Source organism: Anolis carolinensis, chromosome 3 (assembly GCF_035594765.1).
Source record: "Anolis carolinensis isolate JA03-04 chromosome 3, rAnoCar3.1.pri, whole genome shotgun sequence".
NCBI classification, from domain to species: Eukaryota; Metazoa; Chordata; class Lepidosauria; order Squamata; family Dactyloidae; genus Anolis; species Anolis carolinensis.
Genome location: NC_085843.1, coordinates 281,519,356 through 281,544,373, shown reverse-complemented (window position 1 = coordinate 281,544,373; position 25,018 = coordinate 281,519,356). Strand labels below are relative to the sequence as shown.

Here is a 25,018-nt window from a genome sequence, read left to right as displayed (position 1 = left end):
GTTACAGGAGGTTTCTCTGCTGAGGACAACTGATCCATTTTGACGTGATTTCCAAAACCTACTTGTGCCTTTGTGGATTTGACATTGGACTAGTATAGTAATTCTTCAGGCTCAACCCCAAAAGGACTTGTTGGCTTCCTTGACCTTTGACTGTTTCAACCTTGGCTTTCCATTGTGATTAGGACAAGCACCACCACATCATTTCCAGGTTTATTCTGTGATTTTTCTTTTTTACATTTTCAAAGGATTTGGGGAAGATGTAGGAGACTCCGGGTGCGGGCAAAACAATGTGTTTCCCAGCAGTTTTGACCCATTTTGGGTGGGGTTTGGGGGGTAGAAATCCTCTTCCCACAACATAATTTAAAGACAATTTTGGGGTTCTGGGGGTTTGGATGATTTCAGGGGTCACACATTGGGGCCTGGGGCACCACACTTTGCCCACTACCACTATAAGCCTTGGCCGTATCCTCTTTCGCTCATTATTGTTCTAACCCAGCAAGCCCAGGAAAACTATAAATTTCTATTCTGGATAAACTGACTTCAGAATGAGAGACCTCCAGGAGAAATCATCAGGGCCAGCAGACTTTATAGTTGTAGCTTCCTTGTTTGAATCAGTTCGCTCTCCCTCTTTTCTTTTTATCTTTTTAATCTCCTGAAGTGTCCAAAGTATAATGGACTCTGTTCAGTCAAATTGGATTCTAGTTAGAGTTTCGGACTGATTTGCTCTTGGATTTATTTAATTGCCTTTCTAGCAGTTCTTCCATAGAATTCATTTCCAGCACTACATTTCAAGGGCATAGATTTTCTGTTTGTCAGCTTCCTTCACTGTCTGGACTTTACACCCATACCTAGATATTAGAAATAATAGGATATAGATACTTCTGACTTTGGTATCTTTTGAAATATCTATACACTCCCACTTTATCAAGCATTATGATATTTTCTCAAGTGTCATACTATCTGCTGAATGATCCAAAGTGCAATTGTGTCAGTTGAGTTGTTTTGCCACCTGGGGAGAGTTCAGACTTTGTTTGCCCTTGGACCTACATAATAGTCTTATAGACACTTTGTTGTATCCATATAACGCTTCCTCTAGCATTGCATTTCAGATGAGTTTATTCTTTTCCTTCCAGGTTTCTTCACCAGCTTTCATAGGCATGCATAGGAGATGTTTGTTCCACATTCATGCACAAAGTGAAAAAGGTCTTTGTGTCTTGTGCATTTAGACCAGGAATGGGCAAACTTCGGAACTCCAGGTGTTTTGGACTTCAGCTCCCATAGTTTGCCCATGGCTGATTTAGACAAGATAGGATGCTGATCATGGTGGTTTGTGCTGAAATTCTTTGTGAATCCCAAGGTCTAGCATTGTATGACTATATACCCCTGTGAAAGGGAGATGCTTCAACAAGAACTGTAGCCTTCTTGGTTTCGTCAGAGCAAGCTGGGAGCAGGAAGCCTTGCCTCACCCTTGTTCTGTTCTAGACATGGATGTGCTGCCTTTAGCACTGTTTGTAACTGGAATCCCTGGGCAACAGGATGGTCTATGCTTCCTGACACTGCTTGCCAAGTAAATTTCTGTCATTCTGAAAGAATGGTGCTGTTAGGTGTGAGGATTAGTAGTGTTCATAATAAACTTTATGGCTTATTGGCTGACAGAATGAGTGAGTGGAGGGACACATGCAGCAGGCGTTTGGAGAGTTGGAAGGGAAGACCCATGAATGACTCCAGGTGCATACAGGTCTCCTAGGCAGATAGGTGATCAGTTAATTGTCAAGTAGCTTGTCACATCATGATTATTCTTACCTCAACAACAAAGCCTGCATTCCTAGAACAGGATGCGTAGTAATATGTAGGGAACTGATAAGTGAGGAACAGCAGCACGGATGGCAAGCTGGGTTCCTGGTGGCTGGAGCTTGTTGTCTGAAAGAGGTGTGCCATACTGCAGGTTAATGAGTCTCATTCAGATTGAGGACTTGCTTCCGTTGGTCAGTGGAAAAGGCAGAGCAAGGGATCGTGAGACACTGGGATGGGTTTGGAAAGGATTATTTGACTAAATGGGGATGAGGTCTCTCTCTATGGCCAAGAAAGGACAGAGCCCTGCCCGTGGAAGGTCCCAGGTCCAAATGCTTGGCGTCACCAAATAGGACTGGAGAAGATAGGGGTAGAAACCCAGAAGCCCCTCATACTGAGTGTAAAGTGTTGAATATTTACAGTTAGTCGGCCTAATGGTCTGATTCACTGTAAACTAGATGTATGTGTTTTTAATTAATGTTTTATCTAGCTCCCAAGTCTGGGTTACACTCCTTCTGGTCAGAGCTTTGAAAACACTTCTTCCAATCTCTGTTTCTTCATAAAAGACCTCGGGCAAGGGTTAGAAATTATGTTTGTGGTTGACGTCAAATAATTGCAATAAGTTAGTTCCGTCTAATTTAGTAATATCCAATTCCCTTGGTGCTGGTTTTAATAAGCTATTCTTGCTTATTCCGATCCCTCAGTGATGGTGCTTACTTTACAACCTGGAACCAAATCTAGCAGAGTTTCTGAACTCTGATGCAAAAGGGCAACTTGGAAACCATGCCTCATCTGGTTCCCAAAGGAGATGAAGCAGAAGACTTGCAAATACAGAAACCATGTAGAAGAACGCCTGGATCAGCCCAGGGGGGAAGGATGCTTCAGAGTTGCCTGCACTTGAGGCTTTCTCTTAAAGGTTACATGACATGACGCAAACAGGTTTCCTAAATAAGAGTGAGAGTGGGTGCATAACCGGATCACAGTGGCTCAGAAATCTCATTACTGCAGCTGAAACAATGGAAGAACCAGATTCTTTCATTATGTCTATTGGGCATTTCAGATGGCCTGATGATGCTAAAACTTCATTTATCAGTGCTTGTCTGGCCTCTTTCTTATTCCTTCTCCCTCTGTAAGGAACTTGGATCTTAGGGGATGGATTAGCCAACGGACAGCCTTTGAATCAAATTGGTCCCCCAGGAAATGCCAGTCAGTTAGCCCGCCAACTGAAGAATTGTAGCCAGAGAACATACTGTGCTTTCCTAGTTAAGTACTGTACTGAATAATCAGATAGTTAGGTCACCATGAGTCTACCTACATTGCATGTTTGTGTTAAGTGATCATGCTAGGCTTAAATCTTGAACCATTTGTTGTGGTCTATGTTTCATCACAGCAGTCTTGATGAAATAGACGTAGTGAACGTAAGAGTCACTACTGGATCAAGCCAAGAGCCTGTCCAGTCTGGCATTCAGTTACACAATGGCTTGACTGCTTCTGGTACTGGGAGTGAAACAAAAACATCTCGACTGTAACTGAAGATCTCATCATCAATGAGTTTATTGACTGGGTCCCATACAGGATCAAAGTAGGGTGTTAATTAATTCCCTCTAAAGTTCATGATTGCTGAAATACAGTGATTTCAAATAGGGTCCATCTTGTATTATGCTTTGATCAAACCTCTCCTGGAATGATACTTTTCACGGCTCTGGGCACCACAATTCAAGAAAGATATTGACAAAATGGAAGGGAATGGCATCCAGAGGAGGTTAATCCAAATGGTCAAAGGCCTGGAAGCCGTGAATCCCTATGAGGAGTAGATTAGAGAGCTGGATATGCTTAGCCTGGAGCAGAGAAGGTTAAGAGCAGACTTGATAGTCATGCTTAAACATTTGACCGCCCACTTCATTAGATTCGACATTATGCTGAAATAAATCGGTCTGAAAGGAGTTGTTAGTCTCCCCTTTCTTTTCTAAATTCTCGAATTGTGAGAAAGACAAAACCCCCTCCAACACCTTTCCCTCTGCTTATTAAATTTCAAACCTGCACCCAACTTTCCAGCTTACTCTTCTGAGAAGTTCCAAATATTAGATTTTTAATGTTCTTTTTTTGCATTGTTTTTGTCTTGTAAGTTGCTCCGAGTCCCCTCGGGGGAGATGGGGCGGGATATAAATAAAGTTGTTGTTGTTGTTATTGTTATTGTTATTATTCTTGTAGGAAGTGCTCTATCCATCTCTTTAACTCGATGCATTCCTCCACCTTTTCCAGCTCTTCTGGGTGTCTTCAGTGCAATCAGATGACCATGCCTTGGTTCTCTGAAAGATGCATAAGAATTCTTGGACCATGCCTTTCTTCTGTGAGATTTTCTTAATATGAAGAAACTGCAAAGGGTTTTTTTTGTTTTAGTCGCTACAGCAGACGGCCTGTTCCCAAGGAAAGGTGGCTGACTTCCAGATCTCAGATGTGTCTGGTTGACTTTAGTTCCAAGAAGGAGCTCAGTGAGGTCCTCGAGGTGATTCTGTAGAAACCCCAGGACCTAAAAATACATTCCCACCTAATTTTAAAAGGCCAGTCCATTAGTTTAGGGAAAAGAGGCACATGGGAAGCTAGTTCCTGGGAAGAATTCCCAATGGGCCACAACCACTTGTGTCTGCTCTCAACGAGAGGAGAAATGAGACCGGCTTAAAGATGTAGGTGTCTAGACATGTAGTCACTCATTCTTTACAGTTAAATGTCATGGATATGCCTCATTAAAGTTTCAGTGAGACCCACAAAATCTGAATGTGGATAAACAAAAGGCGGTAATTGAGGTCTCTCCTCTGACAGCTGACTGTTGTTCCTGAAATGTAATGACCTTATAAAAATTACATTTTATATTCTGTCTGCAAGAAAAAAGTAGTTGGCCAGGGGAAAAACGGCTCTTGGTTCAAGTTGCCTACTCAACATCATTGGTTTTTTTTGTTTTTATTTACATGATATCTCCCTTATGCACTACATCCTCAAAATGGTATTTTCAGGATACAGGCCTATGTTTCAAATTGAAATATCACTTTGGTTGTCCAGAACCATTTTCATAAGTCCAGTGGGTGGGCTGGAGAGAAATGCACAGAATATTATTAACTAGCATCTTGGAGAATGGGGCAACAGAGGAAATTTGGCACCATATCCAGGATGCCATCCTACATTTTATGTTGACACTTAAACATGGTCACCCTTTGCCCACTTCATAGGATTTGGAGGCAGGAAAGATGTAAGATAGTTTGTAATCTAGCACAAGAGGACACCATGCTGCTTGGATGCAATTAAGTTTTACAAAATCCAGTCTGCAGTAACTGGTTGAGGTATATTGTTCCATACAAATGAAAAATTATACATTAAGGCCAAAAAGGCCAAACGCACAAGTATAAGATGGTGGATATCTGGCTCAGTGATGCTACATTGGGTCTTGGGATTACTATGGATCAAAATGTGAACATGAGACAGCAGTGTGATGCCACAGCATTTTAGCTTGCATTAATAGAAGTATAATTTCTAATCGGAAGGAGGTAATAGCTCCACAACACTCTGTGACCATTCAGACCTCATTTGGAGAACTGGGTTCAGTTCTGGACCCCACATTTTAAGAAGAACGAAGGCAAGTTGGAGCAGGGCAATGAGGCTGATAGGAGATAGGGAGAACAAAACATATGAGGAAAACTTGAAGGACCTGGCTATGTTCAGCATGGTGAAGAGAAGACTAAAAAGTGTTCTAAATGCCCCAAAGGCTGTCAACAGAGAAGAGGATGCAGGCCTGATTTGTCCCAGAGGGTAGGACTATGTCTCACGGTTTATAGGAGGGCAGATCTCAATTGAATATTAGAAGGAGCTTCTTGAGAGACAGCAGTTCAGGATTGGAACCAATTGCCTAGAGAGGTTGATGTCATCCGAAAGAGGTAGGACCGCTCTCTGCTGGGGATGCTCTTGTTGGTGAATGTGCATTGACCAAGGGTTGGACTAGATGGCCCATCAAGCTCTATGATTCCCAGATTCCATCCCATCTCTTATTCCCAACTGTCTGTACCAAACTGTCTTTCAGGTAGGATTCAAAGACATAGTCAGTTTAGTCTGGAATATCAGGTTGCAAATGGATCTTGTAGCATCTTAGGCACTAGTTGATAGAGCACAGTTGATAGCACAAGTCCATCAAAATCTGCTTCCTCAGATGCATGGAATCAGTCTTCCATATTTGTGGGTTTTAGAAACACAGGATCCCTGTGAAAGTATGACTAAAAAAACACTGTTAACTCGATGGAACACTTCTCTAAGAATCTTTTGGGCCTCCAGAACAACTCTATTGTTACCTTCCATTGAAGGTGACCACAGAATCCCACCAGAAGATCTAGGGATTTTCCCAGAGAAGTGTTCTCCATCAGAAGTTGATCACAGAATTGTCTTGGAGGACCTACAGTAAACAAATCTGTGAATAAACTCTTGTTTTCTCTCCAGATCATATACATCTTTCACCTTTTACTAGAGAGAATATTTTGATCAAATCCGTAAAAATCAAATCCGCAAATATGGGGGAATGATTGCACATTAATGGTACAATATAAATAAATGATAATAATAACATCAATACGTATCACCCGAGGGCTGAGTGAAAATTGGAGCAGACCATCAGTTGTAGTATTTCAAAAGCAGTACAACTAATGCCAAGTAAACGTAGATCTGTGCAATCCACTTTGGTAAATAATGAAAGTAATATAGTTAACATTAGGGGATGTTGGTCTTGGAAGCAAATCGTAACTTCAATTGGGGAGGGGGTTAAGAAGCTCTGTTTTGTTTTTCTGTGTTTTTTGTATTATGAAGTATAGAATAAGGTAGCAAGTGACTTATTAATTTCAACTCTTATTTGTGGTTTATATTGTTAAAAAGGTTTTTGTGGTTTGTGTTAGCGCTTGTGTTCAATAAAGATATTAACAGGGAAAAAGAGGCCCATGACCCAATTATTTTGACACCTGAGGTTAGGAAACTAACACGTGCCTTTTGCATGGCCTGGGTCTAAAAATGCAGCAGTAATCAATTAATTAAAAGAACAATTTTCCCCATTTTCATGATTCCTAAAAATCTGCTGCCTGAATTGGCCACCTCTCTGTGCCTAAGGCTCGATCCACAAAATCAACAGCTTGCAAACCATTGTTTCTTAATGTTCTTACCTTCAGGACATTCTTCTTAATATTCATTATTCAGAAATAATAATCTTGCCTGATCCTTGCAACCCAGGAGCAAGCCATCAGAAAAATGCAATTAAGGCCAAGGTCGAAAAATCAGCTGATGACCCAAAGTGCAGACTGTGCAAGGAAACCGACGAAACCATTGATCATATCCTCAGCTGCTGTAAGAAAATTGCACAGACTACAAACAGAGGCACAACCATGTGGCCCAAATGATCCATTGAAACTTATGCCTCAAGTACCACCTCCCAGCAGTAAAGAACTGGTGGGATCACAAACCTGCAAAAATATTGGAGAATGAGCACGCAAAGATACTGTGGGACTTCCGAATCCAGACTGACAAAGTTCTGGAACACAACACACCAGACATCACAGTTGTGGAAAAGAAAAAGGTTTGGATCATTGATGTCGCCATCCCAGGTGACAATCGCATTAACGAAAAACATCAGGAAAAACTCAGCCGCTATCAGGGCCTCAAGATTGAACTTCAAAGACTCTGGCAGAAACCAGTGCAGGTGGTCCCGGTGGTGATGGGCACACTGGGTGCCGTGCCAAAAGATCTCAGCCGGTATTTGGAAACAATAGACATTGACAAAATCACAATCTGCCAACTGCAAAAGCCACCCTACTGGGATCTGTGCGCATCATCCGAAAATACATCACACAGTCCTAGACACTTGGGAAGTATTCGACTTGTGATTTTGTGATATGAAATCCAGTATATCTATCTTGTTTGCTGTGTCATAAAATAATAATAATAATAATAATAATAATAACTTTATTATTATTATTATTATTATTATTATTATTATTATTATTATTATTATTATTATTTTATTCTTGTATCCCACCTCCATTTCCCTGAAGGGACTTGGGGCGGCGTACACAGGGACGATCCCGACAACAACAACAACAACAACAACAACAACAACATAACTTTTCATGCAAACAGTAATTTAAAATTTAATAGAGTTAATTCATCTCAAACAACATTTCCACTTTGAACTAAATTTTCAGTAAGTGAAGATCAGAAACAAAGGGGGACAGTGAAAACAGGAGGAAAGTGGGGCATTTTTAAAGGCAACTGAAAAAGTGGGATGACAGAGGGTTAATTGGGGCTGTCCCTTCCAAATCCGGGCAGTTGGAGGTTATGTGTTAAATGATATGTAAGTCACTCTCAGAGCCTTTCCAGCTGTAGAGTTGTGGTGTACAGTGCTGTTAAAAATATTAAAACGGTCCTCCCTCCAGCCTTGCAATTCAGCCAGCATGTCATTTGCAGGATGCCTCTGTTGCTTTCGGGGACATGCGGAGCCCTATGCGCCTGGGAGCTCGGCACTCCCTGCCGCATGCATGGACTCTGGTGAACCGGGGCCCCATGCGTGACCTCCTTGCTAATAGATGTAATTGGCCCAACCTCTCAAAGCTGAGTGCCGCGGCTCCCAGCTACATTTCCCTCGATGTACTCTCCGAGTTTTGGCACCGTTGTATTTATGTTCCATTCATTTCCAGCACGGGGCTCTTTGCCGCTGCCAGTCTATTAATTTCTAAGCCGCCCGGAGCTACAGATCGCGATGGGTGGCGGGGCTTTGCGGTTGCTGCGCCAAAACAGCTGGAATAAGTGACCTGTTCCATTGAACAAAACCCCAGCGGCCTCTAGTTTTGAGAGGAGCCCTTAAATCCATTCTGTGAAGACCTGTCAGCACAAGAGGGCCATTGTTTTGAGTCTTCCCTCCCCTGCTACTGTGTGCAGCCTAATGCAGATAGTCCCAGCATGGGCTCCTGGGCCATGGCAGCATCACCTGGTTGTAACCTGTCCTGGTACAGACACCCAGAAGGCCTCCCATGCGGGGCGTTTCCTCTCTCACGGACATGATTCTGCCGCGGACTGTAAATTGAGACGTTATGTAAGCAGTGTATCTTGGAATGCCGTGGCTTTTTTGAAATTCCATTCATTAATGGGCTTTTAATTGAAGGAATATGTATTTATGGAAGCAAGATACTCTGTAGGTTATAACTGTAGTTGGTTTGTCACTGGAGAACCAGGGCTGCGTGCGCAATAGGGAAAGTCTGTTTCCCTCTCGCTTTCCGTATGTATACGTGTGAAGGAAAAAGAGCCAGAGAATGAGAGTGTATATGTGCATCCAGGTGTGTAAAATCATTCGGTCCAGGGCACTTTACAAGCTAAAAACAGAATTAAAATCAAATATAAACACAGCACAATCAGCTCCATTCAGATCAACTGCATTAATTAATGTTGTATTAATTAATGCAGTTGCTTAAAATTCACATCAAATAAAAAGCACAGAAAACATTAAACAAAGTTATTCTCAAGCTCATGTAAAGAATAAAAACACTGCAAGTACAGGCAAATTTCTGACACATAAATCAAATTAATACTTGGCAATTTGTGGCGATTTTATCTAACTCTGATTTTTTGCAGCCCAAGCAAAAATGGCCACTTTGTAGGTTACATCATTCTTGGAGCCACTCAGGAAGAATTGAACAGGAAAGTTTTCATTTTACTTCATCAGCAAGGGATTTAGAAATCTTTCCCTGGGGTCACTATACAGGGGACATTTAGCATTTACTATTATTTTCACACTTAATGCACAATGTCTTCCATTGGACATTGACTTCATATCCATATGATAGCATGTTTTCTAATTGTGCCTCATAGTGTGCTTCAGGCACAATACTATTGATATGCTGCTTTTGAGTGTTTAGGAATCTTGCAAGTATCTGATAAAGGAGGCTGAAAGCCATGAAATAACTGCAACATGAAAGAAAGTGTGAATCTTTATGGTGTTGCAAGATCCTTCATTTTCTTGGTGCATAATGTAGGGGCTACTCTTGCCCATTGGAATTTGTTCAGTATTGCGGTTGACCCCAAATATTTGTGGGTTTAATGTGTATGGATCTGATTATTCATGGATTTGATTAATATAGCTAATATTCTGGTGTATAGTGCAGACGTGATGTTGCCCATCTCTTAGCCTTGCCTCTCTAATGCAAAATCACTCACTTTGTTCCCGTTATTTCTTTATGTCATTTAGAACTCAAACTACTTCAAAGATTTAAATCTTCACTTATTTTGTTCTTGAATGCGGGAGTAAATACTTTCAACTGTTTTCTGCCTTATGCATGAAAATATGAGAGTTTCTGCACATTTTTTGCACATAGGAAATAATATTTCTGGAAAACCCTTCATTTTTGTACTAAAACAGGAGGATACCAACCCAGATTTCTGATCAGGCCCCTGTGTTTTTAACGTTTTTTTTTTGTTTTGTTTTGGAAAAAGAATCATTTTCTCTCTTGGATATCTCCCTGTTAAACATAGTTTCTTCTTTAGGATGATACATATTATGATTATCCTTCATAGCCCTAATCCTAAATATACAGCAGTGAATATGAACCAGGGCTCCTATCAAAACTAGAATGTGTGACAAAGATGGGCCTGCCTTGATTTGAACCCATCATCACTTAGCTATCTTTGGTTAAGAGATGGGCACCATTTTGTCTTGGCCCATCTCTAACCAGTGCTGACAGTTGTCCAATGGTTGATGTCTCATTTCTTCAGTTATTTAGAGCATAAGACCTCAACATGACCCTTACCAGAAGTCCCATTTAGTTCTACAATCTGTCTTTCACAGTGGCCAAAAAGGTACTCTCCAGGTAGGATGAAAGTAAATCAAGAAGGCAGTAGTCCTTTCATTTTGATACCTAGGAACTCATTGACTCAATAATTGGATCAGCATTACCTACTAAGCACTGATAGACCATTCATGAAATTGTTGTTAACAGACTTTGTATTATGACAGAACAAAACAGTCGTCTTGGGAAATAAATTGTCATGAATCCTCTGGTTGTTTGTTTTCCCTTTGTTCGTCTTTTTGCTCATTGCATGCTGAGCAACTAACTTTTCCTTTTTCCTTCCCCTTTTTGATAGAGACGAATGCATCTTCACCATTGACCCGTCAACAGCTAAGGATCTTGATGACGCTTTGTCCTGCAAGCCACTTCCAGATGGTATGATATGCTTCCTGTGTCATTTTAGTGTGTATGTCTGGTTTTAAAAATGTTTTTGCCATGGTTTCTTTAAAACTGTAATCATCAAAGAAATCAATATCTTGAGCGGAACATGGAGCTACTGCAAAAAACCCTTTGTTTATTCCCTGACACTCCTGTCAATGCAACTGAGGTAGCACAGCTAGGAAGTGGGTGCCCTTTTCAGATGTTGTTGGACTGCTTTTCCCCAAATCCCTCACCATTGGCTGTTCTAGCAAGGTGTGATGAGAATTCAAGTACAGTGACATCTGGAAAGCTACGTATTCCCCAAGGCCTGGGCAAGATTGAATAATAAACTTCTAAGAAGGATTCATACATATGTACAGTGAGGCCTCCATCTTTTTTGGGTTTAATTTTTGTGGATTTGATTATTTGCAGCTTTTATTAATATGTTCTCTCTAAAAATCTTTAGAGCAGGCATGGGCCAACCTGGGCCCTCCAAGTGTTTTGGACGTCTACTCTCACAATTCCTAACAGCCTACCAGCTGTTAGGAATTATGAGAGTTGAAGTTCAAAATACTTGGAGGGCCCAAGTTGCCCCATTCCTCCTCTAGATCCTATGGCTGGAAGTCAGTCATAGAGTCAAGCTGAAGGACCTAAAGATTAATAGAGAGAATACATCTCTAACAATCTCTCAGTCCTCCAGGGTGATTCTGTGGCCAACTGAAGAGGACCTAGAAATATCTACAGAGGTATTATGCCCAGTTTTTAAAAATAGAATGTTTTAAATTTTGTGGTTTTACCACTTCGTGGATGGGTCTTGCTTCTCTAAACCCCACAAAAGTGGAGGGCTTGTTGCACATCACTTGTCTCCTACCATACTAATATACAGTAGAGTCTCACTTATCCAACATAAACAGGCTGGCAGAATGTTGGATAAGCGAATATGTTGGATAATAAGGAGGCATTAAGGAAAAGCCTATTAAACATCAAATTAAGTTATGATTTTACAAATTAAGCACCAAAACATCAGGTTATACAACAAATTTGGCAGAAAAAGTAGTTCAATACGCAGTAATGCTATGTAGTAATTACTGTATTTTCGAATTTAGCACCAAAATATCACAATGTATTGAAAACATTGACTACAAAAATGCGTTGGATAATCCAGAACGTTGGATAAGCGAGTGTTAGATAAGTGAGACTCTACTGTAGTTCCGTCCAGTTATGTAATGGGTCATGGCTCAAGGGGAGGACAAAACTGTGTGTGCCAAAGGTCTCATGTCCAGTCCCCACCATCTCCATGTTGTTGGGAAAGACCTTCTGCCTCAGCCCTGGAAGAGCTGCTTCTGCTGTTGCTAGTCAACAGAGAGAGCATTAAGCTAGACAGCCCAGTGGTCTTGGTCTTGACTTGACATGGGGCAAAGTCTAATGCAAATGCCTGTGCTCTGGGCTAAATTCCACTCAGCCATTGCCTGAATCTCAGCAAAGCAGCTGGAAAAAAGCTCTCCTCTTCTTTTCCATGGCTGAGTCACTTTCCAGTGAGGGGAACTCTTTGGAATGAGGTAAACGTTGACTTTTTGGGTAATAAACTAAAATGGGAGCCCATCATGTTGTCCCGCCACCTCTGCATTGTTTCGAGGCCTTAACGAAGGTGCTTGACCTTTATTTTAGTAAAGATGGCATGGCCACAGAGTATGTCAGAGGAGAGCTTTCTTTGGAGCAAACGAGGATGGAAGAACTGAGCCAGCGATGCGGCCTGAACCAGTCCTTTGATGCTTCAGACCCAGGCTGCCCTGGTTACATTAAGTCGTTTGGCAGAGAAATCAAGCAAAGAATAAGATCGGATGCCTATAGTTTCATTCTTACCCCTCCCCCTACAAACCCGATACAGGGCTGGAAGGAAGGTTAGAGTTGGGGATTTAATGTCCTGCATTTAAAATCTTCCCTCTATGAGTTTCAAAAAGAAGAAAAGCTTGAAGTATATTGGAAAGGCCCTGTTTCAGCTTGAACGAGAAGTAACAGTGATAGTAGTACACTACAATATTTTGCCAAGGGTTCAGTTGCATATGTTTCTTGTGGATAGTGACATTAGGGAGTAAGCAGGGACAAAGTGTGCAGGTTTTTTTTAGTAGCTTAAAAAGCTCCTTCTCAGTTCATCATAATTTGGAGGCATAAATTAAGATCTTATTTCTGTCCTCGTAATAGTGCATAGTATGGCTCATTTTTGAAAATGTGTTCTGCTGGCCCCAGTGGCCTACAAAGTGCAACTAGAGATAATCTGAAGCTGTTCATGGCATCATTAATGTAGAGATTTCTTTAAATTGCAGGAAATAAATATGGAATGAGATCTATGAAATGACGGCACACTACAGTATGCCTGAGATCCTCCTCCTCCTTTCTTTATATAGCACCAACACTGTGTGTAGCACTTTCCAAGTAAAACAATAACACAACAGTACAAACAAAAGGAAAATGGAAGGGCAGTGGCTGTTGGGATGGAGGAAGGACCTCTCGTCAGCTTCTGGGCATGTCTCTTTTTCTCTCCCTCTGGGCTAAAGAATCAGACAAATTTGTTTCTTCCATACAAGCTTCAAAACACAAAATGATCTACAGTTAATCCTGTAATTTGTTCTCCAGTCTTTCATGTACATTTCAGCGATATGACCTATGTATTCAGAAGGAAAGACTTAAACGTATCTGTTCAAAAGAGAAGATCAGCTGAAGATTGAGAAAGATTGGTTCAGAAAAACGTAGATGGGAACATTTAATTCAGTGAGACTAAGGGGAAACTGTAGGGAAGAGAAAAATAAAGCAGTGAAGGCTGGGACTTACTTGAGAAAAGTCTGGGCAATCTAGTACCAGTCCATCATCTTGATCAGTATTGTCTCCACCAGGGTTGGGACCATGTGGCACTCCAGATGTTTCTGAATGGCATGTCCTAACATTCTCCATATTCACTATGCTAGTTGAGGATGCTGGGAGCTGAAGCCAAAGGACATTTGGAGGACCACATGATCCCCACCTTTGGTCTATACTGAGCACCAGTGATTATCTGTGGTTCCAGCAGAAGTCTTTCTCAGTGCTGCCTAGTTCTTTATTTATTGAATTTATAACCTGTCTTTTCTCCCAAGGTGGGACTCAAGGCAGCTTACAACAATTGAAAAGTGCATTTTTCCAGAAATGAACTTGTGACTTTTTGCACAAAAAAGCACGAGCCCTGCCAGGGAGTGAGCCTGCCTTATGAAGATTAATATAAAAATGGAATGTTAATGTGCAGCATAAATGTTGGAATAAAGGCATCACTGAATTCAATGATTTGGTAATGTGGACTGAAATATTATATCCATTACCAGAGGGTTATATGTTATAATCATTGATGTCAGAACAGAGTTCAACCATGATGTGAATGAAATTGAATCTGGAGGGTGTGGAGGACCCACAGATGCATCACGGGCTCTGTTTGGCTTCCTCAGCTTGGGATCTGATGATGGAGTCAATGGTCAGCTCAGAGGCACCTTGTTCTGGAAGCCGGCCTGTGTTTTGTCACGAGGAAAGGAGTGGTGACAGGACATTATGAAGATCAAGAACAGGTCCCCGCATCTACGTAGTTAGGAAACTGTCCTAAATGGCAGACAGCTTTCTGCACCTTCCTGAATTACACTTGCCGTTTTGTATAGCTGTGGCTGCAGGATATTTCTGACATGATTAATTTAAAATGCAGGCTGTTGGTGTATTTCGGCATTTCACTTTCTGTTTGTCAAAACTTGATCAGGTCATATCTGAGTAAAATTGCAGAGCTCAAGGTTAATTAGATTGAGGGAGCCATCTACCCACGCTGTTGCTGTACATGTATTCATTCATTTCGAGAATACATTTCAGCTGTGAGAGACTAATCTGCCTCCAGATTTGTTGCCAGTCCTGGAAATTCAGTAGAAGTGGGGGCTCACAACCACTGGAGAAAATGTGTGCAGAGAACAGCAGCAGTGTGTGCAAATGTAGGACATTTAGACAAAAAAAAGGCTTCTAAAACGGCATAAAATACAGTAGAGTCTCACTTATCCAAGCCTCACTTATCCAAGCTTCTGGATTATCCAAGCCATTTTTGTAGTCAATGTTTTCAATATATCATGATATTTTGGTGCTAAATTCGTAAATACAATAATTACAACATAACATTACTGTGTATTGAACTGCTTTTTCTATCAAATTTGTTGTAAAGCATGATGTTTTGGTGCTTAATTTGTAAAATCATAACCTAATTTGATGTTTAATAGGCTTTTCCTTAACCCCTCCTTATTATCCAAGATATTCGCTTATCCAAGCTTCTGCGGGCCCGTTTAGCTTGGATAAGTGAGACTCTACTGTAGTAATAAAAGATGACAAAGGCCCAAGATATACGTATTGGTACCCTACATAATTATTGCTCTTCTTAGTCTTATAGGTTTCTTATGAATGAGATCACTTCGAGAGAACTTGCTGAGTTCTGGCAAAGTCAAGGCAACTGTGGTTTCCTTGATTGAGACCATCTACCTGCACTTCAGATTTATCCTTTTCCCATTGCCTTCTTCTTTTCCAAGCATTATGTTTTCCAGTGAATCATGTCCTCAAATTATATGTCCAGAGTAGAATAATAGAATCAGTGTTGGAAGAGATCTCCCAGAGCAATCCAGTCTAATCTCATTCTGGCATACAGGAACACATAATTAAAGCCCTCTCTACAGATGGTCATCCAGCCCATGTTTAAAACATCTCCAGAGAAGGAGACTCCATCACACTCTGAGGAAGCATCTTTCCTTGTTGAAGAACTCTTAGAATCAGGAAAGTTCTTCCTAATATTTGGGTGCAATGTCATCTTCTGTGGTTTGAATCCATTGCTCCTCTACCCAAAAGGCTCTACTTTTGACTTGAGGTGTTGTTTACGCAACCATTCCTGCTTTACTTCTAGTCCTCTGGGTCTGGAGATGACGGAGCACACAGCATCTATGATGTTCAAATACCAAGATGTCAAGGAAGAGTTTTCTTAGACCAGGAGATGGATTAACATCTTTTACTTCCAGAATGATTCTAATTTGTGAAGGCTGCTGGGTGCCACTTCCCATCTCAGTAAATTCAGCGAGTATTAATTTCCTGGTGGGATTAGCCCTCTTGAATGGAGCATGGAATAGTAATAAAAACAGCTTGTGGTGTGATTTGCCAGAAATTGTCTTTTCTCCCTTCATCTCTTTGGCTGAGAGCCTTGGCACAGAGTGGGGGCTCTTAACAACAGCCAAGTTCAGAAAGTTCTCCTGTTGTAAGTTCTATCCATTAGCAAGACACTCTCATCCTGCTTATCTGTGTGTGAGTCTGTGTGTATCTGCAAGTGAGACAAGGGCCAGAAATCTGATCTTAACAGAAGCACCCTTGCTCTTGGCTACAGCTTTCCAAACTTCTTGCATGTGTGGGAGGCTTTTATTCTCAGCCTTGCTGCTTTGGATTGGGAAAAGGGTCTGAGGCTGGGCCAAGAGCAAGTCTGCGAAAGGCAATGTGTTAGCTGAGAAGACACTTGCATGGAACAGGTAGTACAAACTGAAGCCCCAATAGGACAGGTGTGGGTGGCATAGGAGCAGAAATATCAACCTGTGGTCCACTGCAAGAGCATGGATGGGATTAAAGGCAGGTTAAAGGATTGAACAGGGTGCCGTAGTTCATGTTCTATATTCTGGCTGAAGCACAGAACTCAAGATGGGTTGGAGAGAAATCCATACATGAAAAAGATGCCTGGGTTTCTTTTACAGGCTTACTCATTTAGTGCCTAGTAATTTGATGGAGTTACCCAAAAGATTAGTTGACCAATCTGTTCTCATTACCTTATTTATACCCTGTCTTTCCCCCAAAGTTGGGGCTCAAGACAGTTTGCAAGTTAAAAAAGTCAAAATGATTCAATAGTATTGAATTGTCTATTAAGTTAAAATAATTTAAGACACCTAAAAAAGAATAAGCATACATACTGGGGTCTTTTCTGGTTAAAAAAAACCTTTTCCAAAGCCTGTTAGAATAAAAAAGCCATCTTCTTTCAATGAAAAGTTTGGAAGGAGGGACACATGACTCCAGTTGTTCTCTTATTCCTACTGTTGGGTCATCGTGGAGGGCAAGTGCTCTGAGGAGCAGGTTAGAGAGCTAGGTATGTTAGCTTGGAGAAAAGAAGGCTGAGAGCCAATGTTTTCAATTTTTGAGAGGGTGCACTCTGTGTTGAGGTGAGAGCTGGCTTGTTTTCTGCTGCTTCAGAGACTAAAACATGGTGTTTTAGATTCAAGTTTCACAAAAAGAGATTCCACTTAAACATTAGGAAGAACTCCCTGATGGCAAGAGCAATTCAACAGTGGAATAAGGTGCCTTGGAGTCTGGTTAAGTCCCATTCTCTGTAGGTTTTTAGAAGAGGCTGGATGGCCATCGGAGGAGAGTGCTCTAATTGGGTGTTCATTCATGGCAAGTGGTTTTGGACTGGACGACCCATGTGGTCTCTTCCAACTCTCTAATTTCATAATTCTTTGCTTCATTGTCCAGTGTTATAGGCACTACTGAATTCCTGACCATGGTACCCCTAGTTTATATCATGGCCCTGGGGTCTCTTCCAGCTCTATGATTCTGGCCTATGATTCATAGCGCAGAGGTCTGGCTGAGGATCCACCAGCTACCTGACTAACTGCAAGTTTGGATATTCTACTACATCTCACATGGTGAGACTATTTGCTCCACTTCTGGGTTTATGAAGTGGCTAGGTGTGCTACCTGTGCTACAAGGTGCACATTGAGCTATCGAGCACATTCGGTAATTCTTTACAGAAGCTTTACAGTCTAGATTTGTCCCATTTGCAATTTGTTCAGGCTTAAGTTGCTGGCACATAAAGCTTGGAGCAACTATGTACTTCCAGTTTTTCAATGGGCAGATTATCCCTAAAAGCCGCTTCGCAGTGGAGTTTTAGAAGTCTGGATACCTAATTTATTAACTGCTGCAGACAAAAGGCATATGTAATTTTGTTGGGCTTCTAATTTGGTAATGTATAGAGTTGAGGCATCCTCCTTACAATTCAACACTTGCTTCAAAAGCTTCCCATGCCTTGGGGAAAACTTTGAAAATGTGTCTTTTGAAGTCTTTTGAACACCATTTTCTTCTGCTGCATGACAGTTTTCCATTTTGTCATATACAGGAGAAAGCATTTTCCCACATGTATGTGTGTATGTGTGTGAGAGAGAAAGAGACAGAGACAGAGAGACAGAAGAGCACACAACTGGCCCGGGTGATTCTGGGATGTGTAGTCCAAAACAGAATTTATCCAAACTCTGGATTAGAGGGATCTTTTTGTCAAATCCAGCATGGCTGGTCTTAAAATTCTTATCCATGTCACCCTATGATACATATTCTCTTTGTTGAAAAGGTACGCATTTCCTGGGTGAAAACGTGTCTTCAGGCTATAAATTCTGCAAAGTAAATATAGGAAATGGTGCATTTTTGCAGAAGAGATTCAGTATTTAGGAGGAAAGATGCTCATCTGTTTGAGTCTTAGAATCATAGAGTAGGAAAAGATCCCAAGAGTCATCCAGTCCAACACCCAATATGTGTGCTTCCCACAGAGGACCATCCAGCCTCTATTTAAAAATGGCCAGAGGAGACTCCCAAGTGTATTCCACTGTCAAGCAGCTCTGACCAGAAGGAAATTCTTCTTAATATTCAGGTGGAATCTCTTTTTCAGGAGTTTGAATCCATTGCTTCATTGTGTCCTAGTCTTTAGAGCAGCAGGAAACAAGTCTGCTCCTTCTTCTATCCATCTCTTTTGGTCTCTGGCCTCTGTTAGGGAAAGAAAATAGGTTAATAATTATCTGGAAGCATTTAAAATGGGAGAATTGCGGGGAGATGGGGTGTTTATAACTGCTCCCTGACCTGCTCTACTCCCCACCACCCCTGTCTCTACATTAGCATTGGAATCCTAGGTTTGTTTCACAGCAAATAGTTCAGCTTTTGGTGGCCTTTGAAATGTTTGTGTGTGCATAAATACATCTACACAAAAGTCTCTCTGTTAACTGCCTCCGAGCCCCACTTCTGAAAATTTCAAAACATTCTAAAGCACTCCTAATTAGAAGGAAAAGGGGCACAATTTTGGAATCAATTTTCTGCTCCAAACCTGTTCCAGACTTCCCCAAAGTACACACACACAGTGGTTTGTCTTCACTCATGGCTCCAGATCTCTCTTCCTCATGGTTTATTTGGGGGGGGGGGGGGGGGGTTGGTTGAAAATGGCCACATGGCATCACGTCTGATGTTCTTAGACATTCTTATGGGAGGGAGAAATTAACTCTTCTCTTCTTTGTTCAGGTGAAGAAACATCAGCCTTTTCATTCTGCAAAGCAATTGATCTTTGACGTATCGCTCAGATTTCTAAAAATCGGGAACAAATCTCAGAGCAGACCCAGAACTCTTAATGTGTGATGTTGAGAAACTGCAAGGAAAAAAGTGTGTGTTGTGACTGAGGTGGGAAGGAATCCCTGCGGAGCTGTGGGGTCTATTTGAATTTTTCATCTCTCCAAGTGCTGGTCTTGTAGGCTGTGTCATAGGAGATTCTGACGCTTCAGGGACATTGGGTTCTCTCTGGTGCGTGCTGATCCTGATGTGTGTTTCATGTCAAGGCTTGTGGTCTTGTAACAGGCAAATTTAGGTTGGGGAGGGAAATACTGAGTGGGTAACATTTTAGATGTCCTTTGGCTAAACCTGGCTGGTATGACATTTATTTTTACCAAACAAAGCTGCTAGCTCACACTCAGCATCTTGGTGTTTCCACAACCCAGAATATCCCCTGGGCTACCTTCCAAGAAAGGTTTCAGGCAAGCCAAAAACAAAGGTGACGACCTGCTTCCTTGCACAATGGCTTGGCAGCTTTGGGTGGAGGTGAAAGCATGCTGTGGTTCTGAAATGAAATCTTGTGAATGTTAGGAGTTACCCAAGTGCCAGCTGCCAGCCTTCAAAATCCCAGAGCAGTTTGTGGGCCTGGCATTGAGTAGCTACTTAAGTACCTTTGACAGCCACAAGAAAGAGAGAGAATTCTATAGCTTACAATCCTTGGTAGTGGATTGAAGAAAGTCAACATTTTATGACTTGAGGACAAGGTTGATTTCAGTGGGAAGACATGGCGTGAGAACGACTTACCATATTTACTTGAGTCTATTGTGCACCTTTTTTGGCTAAATGACCTTGCCAAAAGTAGGGTGCTCATTAGGTTCGATGGAGCATTAGACTTGAATCAAGAGGAAGGCGTATCAAGCCAACCCTGGACGGGACCGCCTTCGATCTGAAATAGATATCCTCACTGCGAAAGAACATGCGGATCTAGAATAGGTCTCTACAGTCACCCACCACCAAGACCCTACACTTGGAAGGCAATCTTATTCGGCCACAAGTGATGGCTTATGATGATGAGACTCGAGTAAATAAGTAGTTCTAATGATATCTGCCAAGGTCTAATGATATCTGCTTGGCCAAACTTGTATGTGATTCCCTAAAATGTTCTTTTTCAGCTACACTTCCCAGAACACCCCTCTTTCACCAATCTGGCTTGTGGGTGGGTGATTCTGGAGTTGTAGTTCCAGAAGGTAACTTTTGCAAGGTCTGGCACAGCTCTTAATTCCATAGGATGGCATCATGAGGATGCAGAATCTAGCTTGCCCAGAATTTCCTGGAAGGTGTGTGACCCCAGAAGCTTTCTTGTAGGTGTCTGTTTAGGCAATTGGACTTGTGGTCTCTTCCAACTCTGATTTTATTGGAAAGTAATTGTATTCCACTACACTGAAGTGGAATGGCTGTGAAATATGGAACTGTAACTATCCCCAGTTGAGACAGCTGCAAACACAGTGGCAAGACAGCAGTTAGATGTGGTGGCTGGAAATTTCAAAGCAAGCCAGTCCAGACCAGTGCTGCATCAAAACCACCTTAGCCTCTGCCCATTACACAAAAACCCAGACTCAGTAGTCCAAATGATAAAAGCATCAGAATACATTGAATAAGATGAGAGTAATTACGCAAACCTACTCAGTTTTGTTGAATTCATCAAGAGGTTGCACAATGTCGCTTTTCTTGGCCCAAAACTGAGGTTGCTAGTGTGCAGAATATTTCATGCATTGAGAATCTATTTGGGATCTGGATGAGCCCACATAGAGGATGTATGCATGTTCAGTGTAGCCGTGTGAAATCTGGTTTTTGCGCATCCTTTCTCTGCTATTGTCCCACATTTTGTTGTCATTGTGGTATGCCTTCCAGTTGTTTCTGTCATGGGATCCTAATAACGGGGTTTTCAGGGGCTGAGTCAATGTATCACGCTGGAAGAGCTAGAGACTCCTTGAGACAAAGAAGTTTTATTCATTGTTTTTCATTTTCAAATGTTGAAGGCTTCCCATACATGGAAGTTGGTTTAGGACTTTAAGCCTTTGCTTGATGCTGTGTTCTTGTCATTTCCACAAACACAAAATCCTCTCTTGGTTTTCTACTAGACATTCTCCCCTCCTGTATTACTTAGCTACAGATAGTAGGCTTTTAAAGTTGTTAAAGCTATTGACAGATGATAGTGTTACTCAGAGAACTTTGTTGATCTGCTGCAAATCACCAGAGCCAATAAACTGGAGTCGCTAAGGGATTCCTGCATAGCAAATCGAGAGAAAATGGACACTTCTGAATAAATGAAAGCTCTAATGTATGGACTCTTGGTGGTTTTAAAATTGCTTTTGAAATACTACAGTGCAGATTTCTACAAGGCATAATAAATCTGAGAACTGACATCATTTTTTGTGGAATGGTTCAATTTGCATATTTGCCTCCTTTTAGTCTGTGTGAGGAAAGCAGCTGGTTAGGAGACGGAATATGAATTTGCTACCAGCAGGATACTTGTCTTTTTCTTCCTCATGCTACTCACATAATCTCAAAGCTCTTGTTTTTCTGCTTCCTAGAGTGAACATCACACCAGAGTGCTGTGCTGGCACTTTTTTGCTGAGTACTTGCAGATTGTGAGACCCTTCCTTTCTTCCTCCTGTTTATTATTATTATTATTATTATTATTATTATTATTATTATTATTATTATTGTTATTACAGTAATACAGGGAAATAGAGGCTGTTTTTTGTTCAGGGAGGTGAGGTCATCAGTGGAGTAGTTGAAATCCAAACTTGCATTAAACTCTTTTCATAGGTTTGTTGTATAAATCATTCCTCATCCATCCTTTGCCCCTTTGGATTAAGATATGAGCACCTTCCCTGAATGGGAACATCATACCTGTGAAGATAGGTCTTCAGTTGCGTCTTGAATTCTGACAGTTGATTTAGCTGGTGAATCTCTTCCTGCAGTCTTCTTCCTGGGGCGGCCGATGGAAAGGTCCTCTGGGTGACGGCCGCCTGTCAGGTTCTGGCTGGTTGGAGTCCATGTAAAATCCAGAGGTCCTTAATGTTCCGAGAGGCACTGGATTGTATGGGAGAAGGCCATCTTGTAGGTAACTTGGACCCAAACATTTAAAGATTAAACCCAACACTTTTACTTTGTCTGGAAACTGATTGGCAACCAGTGGAATGACTTTAGTATAGGGGCGGTATGCTCACTCCTGGATGTTCCTGAAATAATCTGGCTGCCATGTTTTGAACTAATTGGAGTTTCTGAACTTGTTACAGAGAGAGCCCAATGGTAAATCACATTGCAGACATCCAACCTTGAGGTTACCAGCTCGTGTCCACCATCTTTTATGTCCTCCAATTAGAGAATTTGAAGTCCCTTAGTAGATCCCAGGATTCCTTAGGATGGAGTGATGGCATTGAAAGTAGAATCAAAGTGTTATAACTACAATGTGGATGCCTCTTGGAAGTTATGCCTAGTATAGAGTTGATTGTAAGCTAGAACAATGCAGGGCTTTGAGAGAGGGGTATTTTTTGGCATAGCTTGGAGAGCAATTTTTTTTAGCAGTTTCTGTTCAAATGTTTGCCTTGCCCTGTGCGTACCCTTTTCTTGCTTTGTTTCATGTGCCCCCAGGGACGCCATTCTGTTCACTGTGTGGTCTGTGTGATTCCTTGATGTTACTCCTGTGACTGTTCCAGAGAGTGTTGCGCTCATGCTCAATTTACTTTTCTGCAGTGATGTCAACACATGGCAAACGTGGTGGGTTTTGTGGAGCCACAATGTCCATTCTCTTTATGATGGAGTTGATTGGCATCACTTTTGTGACTCATTGGGGAAAGAATAAGAAACAGCTAACGGGAGAAGGAGCTGCAGATGGACAAAGTGGTGCTAAATTTGTATTTCTACTCCTTTCTTCCATATTGCTTAGTTTGCCACACGTATAAAAAACTGGATGATTGGCCAGAATGATGGTTAGAATGATGCATGCATGATGCTGTCAATGAACCCCTACTCTTTTCAGAAATACTGCAAATGAATAAAAAATCATGACTTTCCATTGCATCAACATTTCAGACCTAAACCAGCTACTACATCTCCAATATAAAGTTTCAATAACAGATTTGAGCTTTAAAGTTAAAACCCTAAGGTGTTTTAACTCTAGATGCAATATATCATCACCGAGACAAGGATGAGATATTGATGCAATGGAAAGTCATGATTTTTCATTCATTTGCAGTATTTCTGAAATTGCATGCGATAGCAGAATTAATAGCAGACAGCAGTGCTTTTAACCCCAAAGGATTCAAGCCAGCTTTGGCCAGTGGAATCAATGTGTTAACCAGCTGCCTCACAGGTATTGTTCCTTGGCATTAACAGGGCTAGTGTTAATTCTAAGTAGCATCTTTTTCTTTTGTTCTCATTTCCAACTTGGATTCTACAAGCCGGTCTTATGCCTGTTGTGAATGTATGGATGCTATCTGGGCAAGGTGAGAGGAACGAGAGCCAAAAGCAGGCAGGCAACTTCTCTTCTCCCCTTCTTCTCTTCTGTTCAACCAGAAATGGTTAAATCAGTGTGGGATTTGAAGAACACCCCCCAGCCAGGAAAGAGTATTTAATTTTTTAATTTAGGAAGGAAAGCCAGAGTACATCACGTTAGCAATGGTAGATTCCTCAATGCAGTATTAACTGGAAGAGATTTAGTACTGTGACAAAACAAAAATACCCAGGTTGGTTTTCTGAGTGAGAGAACATTGTTGGTTTTGAAATTAAGAGGCTTAGAGTATAGGACTCCAGACCAGCAATTTGAAATGGTCTGTATCAAGGTTAGTCACCTAATGTGCTGCATTAGGTACAGGTTGAGCATCCCTTAACTGGAATTCATAAATCTGGAATACTCCAAAATTGTCTACATGGGTGGCTGAGATTGTGACATCTTTATTTTCCGATGGTTCAAGGTCCACAAACTTTGCTTCATGTACGCAATTGTTGAAAATGTTTTGTTTGACACCATCGTTTGCCTGTGTATAAGGCATCTGTGAAACATGATTAGACTTTCTTATGTACATATATGCAAATATGGGTATTCCAAAATCGAAAAGATCTCTGGTGCCAAGCATTTTGGATAAGGGATACTCAACCTGTAGTATGTTTGTTTAGACCTTTTTACAAAGACCTCAGAGCTGTACTATTGCCCTGGCCTTGGTTTTTACTAAGTATTGGTGGTGTCTCAGCATGGTTTGAATTTAAGCCGGCGTATGTCGGTAATATATGTAACTAAATCGGGCTACTTCCACAAATTCAAGTGTGGAGAAGTAGAGGGAGGAGGCATTAGGCTGCCTCTTGCCTTCAGAACCGCAGATGGGAACCCTGAGTAAATGAACTCAATCCAGCGTGTTTTCTTTGGCGGCTTCCATGTTTTATTATCTCATGTAACGGGATCTCTCTTGGTTTGTCAACATTCTGCCGAGGACAGAAAGTTCACGGCTGCAAGAGCCCGCCTATCAGATGAGACGGCGATTAGAGCCATGATGTAATGACCGTCTCCCTTTCCTTCCATCAATATTTGCCCTTTGGGGTTGGGGTATTGGAATATGGGCTTCAAAAGGGGTCCC

At 41.5% G+C, this 25,018-nt stretch overlaps 1 protein-coding gene across 2 annotated transcripts in view; it reads left to right on the top strand.

The window, feature by feature from the left end:
• Window positions 1-25,018, top strand: part of dis3l2 (DIS3 like 3'-5' exoribonuclease 2) — a 242,595-nt gene that overhangs the window by 129,128 nt on the left and 88,449 nt on the right. For both annotated transcript variants that reach the window (XM_008117855.3, XM_008117854.3), the window contains exon 11: window positions 10,945-11,024. In XM_008117855.3, coding sequence (XP_008116062.2) covers window positions 10,945-11,024 — 80 coding nt within the window. The remainder of the gene's footprint in view (window positions 1-10,944; window positions 11,025-25,018) is intronic.